The following is a 10,202-nucleotide window of genomic DNA, read 5'->3' on the forward strand; positions in this document are numbered from 1 at the left end:
GATAATCGAAACTTCCAGATTAAATTTTCGTAACATAAATAGAAAGCTTACTGCCTCATTAACCCCATACATCAGTGCTAAAAAGTGCTGCAATTTCTGGTCGTTTTTTTATAAAAATTTTATTATTTACAACTGTTTTCTCAAAGGTGCAGTTTAGTCTAAGAAAATGGTAGTAGACACCAAACTATACGATCTACTAGAAGTTTCACCGAATGCTTCAATTAACGAAATTAAAAAGGTTTGGCTATCAAGTTGTTTATAAATTCATTTTTTAAGTTTCTTTTAGTAGCTTCACAGTCAGTATGTTTTAGAAAAGGAAAGTTTAAAATTTCAGTCTTAGAAAGGGAAATAAATACTTCAAACTAGCAAGTTTTAAGTAAAATATTAGAAAACTGAAGTTTCGTTTTGTTTTGTGCAATCAGGTAACTTTCTAAGACATCTGATTTTGAGATTTATTATAACTAGCTAAAAAAAATATCTATATATTTCTTAAAATTTTAACAAGAAGTTGAGCATTAATTGACTTTTTATACTACTAATTTTTTAAGCATTTTTATTTTTTTTATTTTCCTACTAATTTTTAAAGCATTTTTAAAAATGACTTTATTGGCTTTTTTTACTGAAATTTATGATTTTACTAAAGGTTGCATAACATAATTTCATGTAGTTGAGAAGTCATTAACTTTTAAAGATAAAAAAGTTACTTGAAATGTTATTGTTTTTAAATAGCAATACAAGAAACTCGCAAGACAGTTTCACCCAGATAAAGCAGGACCAGAGTTTGAGGAAAAAGTGAGTCATTATTCTGACCTTTAACAATCAACAGTAATTTATGTAGATTTATGTGATTATTGTTTTATTGATTATATTTATTGATTTATATGATCATTTATGTTGTTATGTAGACTTATGTGTTATTTATCTGATTTATGTTGTCTGTTACATGATTTGGTGATTGCTGTGTTTTAATAAAATGTTTTTGTTTACATTATGCTTTTAATTAACTTGCAGCTAATTATTACCGTAATATTTATGTCCCTTGTACCAAGCTTTTAAATATTTATAAAGGCTTTATGAAATGAATTAAAATCTTGCTATGAATTTATATCAATACTTTGGTGAAATTGTATTATGGTATTTTGATTATATATATGTAAATAGAAAATTGCAAATTTATTGTCTTTCTTTTATTATTGGTACTGGAAAAGAAATTCTTAATTTTTAAATTTCTGGTAAAAATAAACCTGGAGCAATAATAAAAAATGGTAAACATTTTAAAAAAACTTAAAATCATTTATAAGACTACTGATTAGGAAATCTCTTTTTAGATAAAAATAAAATGTAGTTACTTGCACATATTTATAGGTACCATTTGATTTATGTGGTTTATCTATAAAACAACTGTAGAAAATGTGACTGCTTTAAAATAATTGCAGAAATTTTTAGTCAAATTGTTACAATTGTTTTAAAATTGCATTTTCAAAAAAAATAAGTTGATATATTACAAAAATGGTTATTATGGTTGTTATGACATTGACCAAGGTTTTATGTTTAATAAGATCTGTAAAAAAAAAAAACACTTCTTATTCTGTTATGCTATAGTTACTCCTTGTTTTGGTGTATTATATAATTACATAATACATCATATAAGTATACACCATAACAACCAGTAACTACAGGGTAACAGTAATGAATTCTGGGAAATTCGTTTGTTGGGTAAGAATCTTTAGTAACTTTTTTTCTGAACAGAAATTTTTAATTTCAGTTCAAAGAAATTTCAGTTGCATATGAAGTTTTAAGTGATCCAGAAAAACGGGAGTTGTATGATAGATATGGAGAAAAAGGTCTTACTGAAGGAGGATTTGGAGGCGGTGAGTTCCTTAGAAAATGAAGTTAAATGTTAAATTTTTTAATTCATTTTTTTTAGATTTCATTATCCGGTGTTTTATATATATATATATATATATATATATATATAGAGAGAGAGAGAGAGAGACAGAGAGAGAGAGAGAGAGAGAGAGAGAGAGAGAGAGAGAGAGAGAGAGAGAGAGAGAGAGAGAGAGAGAGAGAGAGAGAGAGAGAGAGAGATAAACTTCTACTGTTTTTAGTTTTTAGCTTTATAAATAGTATTCTAATTGAGTTAATGAGTTTATATATATATATATATATATATATATATATATATATATATATATATATATATATATATATATGTTTAAAGGTATGGAAGATATCCTTAGTCATATATTTGGACATGGTGGAGGGCATGGTGGATTTTTTGGTAAGAAAAAGCAATTTTCTGTTTTATTTCAGCTTTATCTATGAAGGTTTCCAATTATTAAAAATACTATTTTTTACCCAGGAGGTATGGGAGGGTTTGGACCATTTGGTATGGGAGGAGGATCAAGGCGTCAAAAAAGGAAAGGAGAAGATACAGTTCACCCATTAAGGTAGGTTCATTATAAAAGAAAAAAAATCAATTAATATTTGTTAACTTGAGTATTTAGTATTTCCACTTTTGTTCTAAGAACTCAAGATAATATTGATATAGCACTACATTAAGATTTAAGGTTGTGGAATTTAAAATTTGATGAAAAAAAAAATTAAGTTATACATTTATTTAAAAAATATTTAATGAGTTCTTTAACTTTATTGTTGAAGGGTTACATTGGAAGACCTTTACAATGGAAAACTGGCAAAGTTAAAACTTAAAAAAAAAGTTATTTGTGTCACCTGCAAAGGGTTTGTTTTTTCCTGTTACTAGTTTCTTTTCATATTTGTTTGTTTTTCTTTGTTTCTTTTCTTGTACAACATAAAAAAAGTCTCAAAAGTATTTCACTTTCAAAAGTTTTTTTTTCACTAATTAAAATTCACAGTTCTTGTCTCAAATCAGAAAGCATTTTGGTAGCAGAATGACAACCTGTTGACTTAAAGTTTTTTTTTTTTTAAGTTCTGGTGGGAAAGGTAATGCTGTTCAAAGATGCACTTCATGCAATGGAAATGGCATAAAGATAAGTCTTCAACAGCTTGCACCTGGAATGGTCCAGCAAATTCAGAGAACATGTTCTGACTGTAATGGAGAAGGTGATCTGTTTTTTATAAATATATGTTTTGGTTTAATAATAAAAAATTTGAATAATGTTAAAGTTCACTCATTTTAGTTCCTGATTTTATTTTCTATTTCAGTTTATGTATTATTCATATAATCCACAAAATCTTTTGGCATTTTTTGGGACTTTACCAAGTTAACATCTTTAAAAATATACCTATTTTTAATATTTTAGGAGAAGTCATAGACCCAAAAAATAGATGCAAAAAATGTCTCGGCAAAAAAGTGTGCGATGAAACTAAAATTTTGGAGGTATAAAACTTTATCATAAAAAATTGTCTGCTAAATTTGAACTGGAGAAAAGTTGTGCTTTTATTTGTCTAAAGAATTTGTTTAGACAAAAAACATTCTCAACTAAATAAAGCAAAAAAAGAAATTTTTAAAACTTATTGAAATTGAACTTTTGGTTTAATCATTTCAAAACAATAAAATTTAGATTTCTCAAGGAAAATAAGCCTGTGTTTAAAAAAACTTAAACCACTAAAGGTGCAATATATATATACCCATTAATGATTTATCATAAATAATGCTTCCAACATAAAACACTAAAGAAATGTTAACTAATATATAAGCATATTAAATAAAAAAAATTTTACAATTCAAAATTTTTGTCTTCTTCTGCTGTAAAATATATCCTTTTATCTCTTTTTTACAGAAGCACATGCTTCTTCATTTACTTGAGGTATTAAATATTTTAAGTCCGCCGGCCGATGCCTTGTAGACTTGCCCGAACCTCTCCTGGGAAGACCCAGAAGCATGTTGACCCTGAGTTTGCTTCCCCTTTGAGGAATGGGCGGAAAAAAAAGAAAAATATCAGTTTAATAAAAGCACACCAGCTTAGCCAGCCTGCTACACTTGATCTTAGCCATTAGGCCGAGAAGCGATACTTGATATTCGTGAGTTGTCACTAACATACTCAAGAGTTTCTCAACTAGTAAAAATCTTTTTGTCCAGCCAAATGAAAAGATTGTGGTTTGCTAAATCTCATCCAGTATTTTTCCCCTCTATCACTTAAAAGCAGATAATGTTTTCTAATCTTGTAGAGTTTAAAAGCTAGATCATATTTCAAAACCCTACTTAGTAATTTATCAGAAGTCTCAAGTTCTTTTGTCATTTTTCACTGTCTTTTTTAGAGTTTTTTTTGTACTCTCTTCATAAAGATTTGAATGAATTCTCATGGTACAAACTGAACACTTCCTTTCAGGTATTGGGTTGTATAAAAGATTGGTTTGTAAAACCTAATACTTTTTCCACACATAGAAAAGTTTTTCTGCTTTTTTTTTGACATTTACTATTTCATAACGTCCTTATTACTTTAGTCAGCCATTTTCAAAGCACTGATTTAAAGTGTTTGGTTTCAGCAGACATTCAATGAGATTTGAAATCTTAAAACAAAAATTGAATACATGTACAAATTGTCTATTTTTTCTCATTTCAGTGATGTATAAATATAAATATAAAATTTCAGTGATGTATAAATATAAATATAAACAGTTTACTAACTCTTTTCTTTTCAAAAAAAACTTTTTATCAGGTACAAGTAGACAAAGGGATGAAAGATTCACAAAAAATCACATTCCACAATGAAGGAGACCAACAAGTATGTTACAAAAAATGGAAAATTTTCTAAATTTTACTGTAATCACTACTTCATTGATGTTTAATTGTTATTGATTGATTTTGTCAATAAATTTCTACAGCCAGGTATTGAAAGTGGAGATGTTATAATTGTTCTACAACAAGTTGAACACCCCCGTTTTAAGCGAAAAGGTAATGACCTATACTTAAAGCTCACAATTGGGCTAACAGAAGCTCTCTGTGGTTTTAAAATACCAATTCAGCATCTAGACAATCGAGAATTGCTTGTCACAAGCACTCCTGGAAAAGTCATTGAACCAGGTAAGATGCCAAACAAAAATTTTGATCTGTTTTTAGTTGTTAAAATTTTGCAGGTTTTCTAATAAAATTTTGTTGGAAGTTTTTTGTACTTTTAAAATTTAAAAAATGTAAAAACAAAACTGAAAAAAAGTTTTTATCCTTTACAAATTCAAAATATATACATTTTTTAATGATACTTAATTGTTAATAGAAATAGTTTCAAAGGATAACCCAACTTAGTTTTAAAAATTGCTCAAGTTTAGTGTGGTTTCTGGTTTTTATTCTTCTGAAACAAAAACATCAAGGTGTAAATTATAGGGTTCAAAAATGTAAAAAAAAATCAATCTGATTAAAGCAGAAAAAGTGAACAAAAGATTTGGAACAACTTCAAAATAAAAACATCTTTGTGTGCAATATTTTCATAAAGTTCTTAAATTTTAAAATTTATACAAAGTTTATACAAAGCTCAATTTCCATAAGAATAAAACGGCTTCTCTAACCATTAACTACGTCATAGTAATGAAAGCAAGTTTCAAAAACGTTTGCCAAATAACTTCACCAAATCATTTCCTGAATTCAATTTGCTGCTTAAGCTTGATGTTTTTCCGAAAACAGTTTTTAAATTTTCGGGAAAAAGGTACTCAGGACACATGAAAGACAAATGCAATAATAACAAAGATTTTCATATATTTTCTTAACACAAAATTTTTTTTTTTCCCTTTTTATAAAGGCTAATCCCAATGTTTTTATTCTTTTAGATTCTACTCGTGTGTTGCTCAATGAAGGCATGCCTCATTATCGAAGTCCTTTTGATAAAGGACATTTATTCGTGACGTTTGACATAATCTTTCCGCAAAATAATTACTTAGAGATGGAAAAGTTAAAAGTAAAAAAGAAACCAGTTTTTTTATTTTTATTATTTTTATTTTTTTTTTTTTTATCTTATTGGAATAATTTTGATTTAAGTTGTTTTTTTTGTGTGTGACTTACTTGTGTCTTTTTTTAGCTTCTCGAAAGTATTCTTCCGCCCAGAACCAAAGTGGCGGACATTGACTTGACACGAGAAGATGTGCAGGAAGTGATGTTAAGTAGTTACGATCCCTCCATGGATAACGGTTCTTCTAATCGGCGTGAAGCTTACCATCAAGACGACGACGGTGATGATGACGGACATAATCCTCATGGTGGTACGGCGATGTCTTGCGCCCAACAGTAACGAACAATCGACGACCAAATTTCAGTTAACAACTTTTAAATTTCAAAAAAGTTAAACCAAATATATCTTGGACTTGTCAATCAAAATTTGATTTTGTCTAAACTCTTAAACTTAACAAACAGCTCTACTCTTTTGGCCTGTAGCCAAAAATCCCAGTCTTACAAATATATATTTAAAAAATGTTACTTTATACAGGTGCAAATACTGTTAAATTACTAATGCCTAGGTGTTACGAATACTTGAGTTCGTTTTACATTATAAAAAAATATGCACAACGCTTTAAAAGATGAACTTTAAAACAGTGCTTCATTACGGATAGAGAACGACTTATCGAGATTGAAGGCCATTGAGACAAAGTGATAATAGTTTCAGGAAACATAATCAGAACTGAATGTATTATGCTTGCTTTGCAAAATATGCTGTCTTCTTTGACTATTGAATTTGCGTGGAATGCAATACAATGAACGTCTGCCAATTGTAATAGCTATCGATTTACCAATATATCTATTCTGTTTTCAAACTAATAGATTGTTTCAATTTTAATCTAGTAATTGGAAGCAAGCGATTGCACAACATATTAAGCGTATACTTTGTTCAAAATAATATTTCCAATCTGAGTACTCTTTCAGTTGTTATAATTTCTGTTAAATAGTTTATTTTATAACGAATTGAGAAATGTTTTATTTTTAGAGTGTGCCGGACAATTCAGGCTAAAATTTCTTTTTCTTAACGAAAGGCTTTAAAATTTCAACATTTTTTTCTTAAATGATCCGCTTCCTCATGGTAAAAAAAAACTTTGACATCATTCGGATAAGTATCGCAAAGTTTAGGGTTCTTAACCAAATGATATAAAAGTGTTATGTTACTATAGGGAAGCCGATTATTTTAATTACCTCTCATAATAAAATCAATGCGGCATTTAAGAGAAGAAAGCGAATTAGATTTTTAAAAAGTTTAAGAAAAAATGTTTTGAAACAAAGAGGAGAAAAACAAACTTCGCTGAAACTTGAAAAGCTTGTGCTTTAAAGTATGATTGCACAAAAGTTAACGATCAGATGTGGTATAGCCTTGAATATAATCCTATTGCGCGGCTAATCTACAGCTTTTCCATTTACTTTAGGTATTTATTGTTAATTTAAAAAGCAATTGAAAACATATTAAAAAAAAAACTCGTTTAACAAAAACAAAGTTTATAAAACAAAAAATTAACTCATTTAATATATACAAAAAAGTGTTTATTTAAAAAATTTGTGTACGCTATCATGCCCTATAAATGTAAATCACGATGATAAAAGTAATGGTAAAAAGTTATCAAATTTAAAATTCGAAATTAAGTTGTTCTATAAACTTGAATCATTTTCTTGGCAGCAGAGGAAGCTCCGTGCGGACGTACTAAAAAGAAAGCAGCTTGTAAGTTTTTCGTGTTTATTACACGAAGCCGACTGAAATAAAAATATTAATAGTGAAAATGAAAAACAAAGACCTTAAACTTGGCATACCTCTTGTAATCTTTTATGAAACTCTTCATCGACTTCGTCCGCATTTTTTACCAAAACCTTTTTATAACTTCTTGTCAATACAACGCTAAGCTCGTCTACCGATAAAAAAAACACGGGATCCAAGTTGTTTTTGTTGACCAGGGTCACAAGGTACTCTTTAAAGTGATTCCTAAAGAGATATGACGTTTCAAAATTAAAATTCCTCTAAAAGCATTATTTTGAGCGTGCGCTACGCTGAAGTTTTTTGTTACTTGATCGAGACGATCTCGATGAAACCTTTTTGCATTAAGTAGTTTTTAGATCAGAACTTTTTACGAGCCAGCAAATGAGAACAAATCATAAATAACTTTTTAGAGTCTTGTTCAACACAACAGTAAAATTACTTCATTCAGGAATTTTTTTTGTAAAACAATTCCACGTGATCACATCATTTACCGTGGATACCCTTACAAAGTAAAATCACAAATGTAAATAGTACAAACTCGCATAATCCTGCCATGTTATCTGGAGAGTCATTACCGCACGGCTTATCGAGATATTCCTCAGATATTGGTATCGTACATTTAAATGGGGCATCACCTGCTTTAAAAAAAGAACTTGAATATATATATATATATATTATATATGTATATATATATATGTATGTATGTATGTATGTATGTATGTATGTATGTATGTATGTATGTATGTATGTATGTATGTATATATATATATATATATATATATATATATATATATATATATATATATATATATATATATATATATATAAAACGAAGAAACAACAACTATGTATGGTACATAAAGTTTCATGCCTAGCGGCAATCATCAGCCATGAAATACAAATCAAAAATCTATAAAAACCGTTACAAATTGCAAAAATTACTGTATCGTGTGCTCTGACGTCATATTAGGAAAAAGAGGAGGAAAAGAAAGAAAGAAAGAAAGGAATAAAGAAGTAAAGAAATGAAAGAAAGCAATAGAGAAATAAAGAAAAGAAAAGAAAAGAAAGAAAAGAAAGGAAAGAAAAGAAAAGAAAAGAAAAGGAAAGAAAGAAAAGAAAGAAAAGAAAGAAAAGAAAGAAAAGAAAGAAAAGAAAGAAAAGAAAGAAAAGAACGAAAAGAAAGAAAGAAAAGAAAGGAAAGAAAGAAAGAAAGAAAGAAAAGAAAAGAAAGAAATAATATAGGCCTAGTCACCAGTATCAAATTTCGAAAGAAGAAATTTATTTCTATGCCTGCATTTTGAAACCAATTCGTTCTTCTTATTCAATAAGGTACCTTCATTAAACATAATAATCATGTACTTCTCATGCAGGCATAGCATGCAGCATTTTGTGGCCGGGTTGTACGATTTGCAATGTTTGATTATCTTCCACTTAACGATAGGTGTGAAATTTTTTTCTTTCATTTTCCATATTTCTTTCGATAGTTCTGTGTAATTTCTATTAAAAATCTTATGGAGTTTGTGGGTAACTGGGAAATGTTTGTCGACCAAGTTTAAAAACCGCTTTCCTATATTTGTGCAAACATTTTTGCTGTAAGGAGGATTGAACCAGATAATTCTTCGCTTACGACTTTTGTTGTTAACAGGTTGTAAACAGGTTGTAAATTGGGGATGTATATAAGCTTTTGGTCGTAACCTGATTTTTCTAAGGCTTCCTCATACATATAAGAAGAATTTCTGAAGATTTGTTCGCTAGATGAATTGGCAGACAATCGTAGCTCGATGGAATGCGGGATCTGCTTTAAAATGTTAGGAGGATGGTTGGATTCAGCATGAATATAGCTTAAAACATTTTCAGGTTTACTATAAGGCCGGAAAGAGCAGTCATTGAGGTTTAAAGTGACGTCAAGATAATTGACAATTTTCAAATTACATTGGATGGAAATAAGTAAGCCATTGTCTTTGAAGATTTGAACAAAGTGCTTTTTTATTCTTTCCATTTGCGTGCCTCTGGTGTTTTTAAATATAGCTAAACCATCGTCTCGATATAGTCCAAAATCAGCTTTGTTGTAATGTTGCGATAGTTGGAAAAGTAGGAAAATGCCAACAAGTTCACAAACCTCGGCACCGTCAAAAGCACCCATGGTAACATCAAACAAACCGCTTTTCTTTTTAACCCAAACTTGATCGTTATTAAAGAGTATCGATTTTCTTGCGTGTTTGATAATCATTTTTTGATCATTATTAATTGTTACGTGCTTCTCAGCAAAGCTAATTGCGTTGTTTAAAAGATTTTCATTGATTGAAGGGTAGTCATTTATGTCAAAGATAAGAAACTTATACAGGTGTTTTTCAGTGATTATCTTAAACCAATCAGTGACATTTTGCGTACATATCCATTGATTGAGACCAAGTATACGTTTGATATCATGGTTTATTTTTGATAGTATATTTTTACTGATTCTTCCAATTTCATTTTTAGCAGGGTTTAGTAGTCTGACTGTAGGGTTGTTTATAAAGTTCTCTTTGTGGTCTTTCAGGGTTAAAAAACAGTTAG

The 10,202-nt window shown here is 29.1% G+C and overlaps 2 protein-coding genes across 5 annotated transcripts in view; one reads left to right on the forward strand and one right to left on the reverse strand.

The window, feature by feature from the left end:
- On the forward strand, nt 1-6,289 carry LOC145192992 (dnaJ homolog subfamily A member 2-like). 2 transcript variants are annotated; one of them, XM_090099848.1, is made up of 12 exons: nt 1-238; nt 730-792; nt 1,766-1,871; nt 2,222-2,281; nt 2,363-2,450; nt 2,662-2,742; nt 2,951-3,084; nt 3,285-3,361; nt 4,644-4,709; nt 4,810-5,008; nt 5,746-5,873; nt 5,994-6,289. In XM_090099848.1, exons 1-12 carry the CDS (start codon nt 167-169, stop codon nt 6,201-6,203), a joined length of 1,284 nt encoding a protein of 427 aa, XP_089955974.1. In that variant the 5' UTR covers nt 1-166; the 3' UTR covers nt 6,204-6,289. The 2 variants fall into 2 exon arrangements, with proteins under 2 accessions (XP_089955974.1, XP_089955975.1); XM_090099849.1 differs by having other exon boundaries at nt 22-238; nt 2,366-2,450.
- Nucleotides 6,290-7,376: 1,087 nt separating this feature from the next.
- LOC145192979 (E3 ubiquitin-protein ligase RNF31-like) overlaps nt 7,377-10,202 on the reverse strand; it is a 14,301-nt gene continuing 11,475 nt past the window's right edge. Inside the window, exons 15-17 of one of the 3 annotated variants that reach the window (XM_090099649.1) lie at nt 8,185-8,281; nt 7,703-7,871; nt 7,377-7,595 (exon numbers count right to left, since the gene is read on the reverse strand). In XM_090099649.1, the coding sequence (XP_089955775.1) occupies nt 7,557-7,595; nt 7,703-7,871; nt 8,185-8,281 (305 nt within the window). In that variant the 3' untranslated portion in view covers nt 7,377-7,556. Of the gene's footprint in view, nt 7,596-7,702; nt 7,872-8,184; nt 8,285-10,202 lie in introns of those variants that run through there. The other 2 variants (XM_090099648.1, XR_016456181.1) reach the window with 2 other exon arrangements.

This window comes from Hydra viridissima, unplaced genomic scaffold (assembly GCF_058129835.1).
Source record: "Hydra viridissima isolate aposymbiotic clone 2 unplaced genomic scaffold, HvirCarnegie_v1 scaffold_10, whole genome shotgun sequence".
Lineage (NCBI taxonomy): Eukaryota > Metazoa > Cnidaria > Hydrozoa > Anthoathecata > Hydridae > Hydra > Hydra viridissima.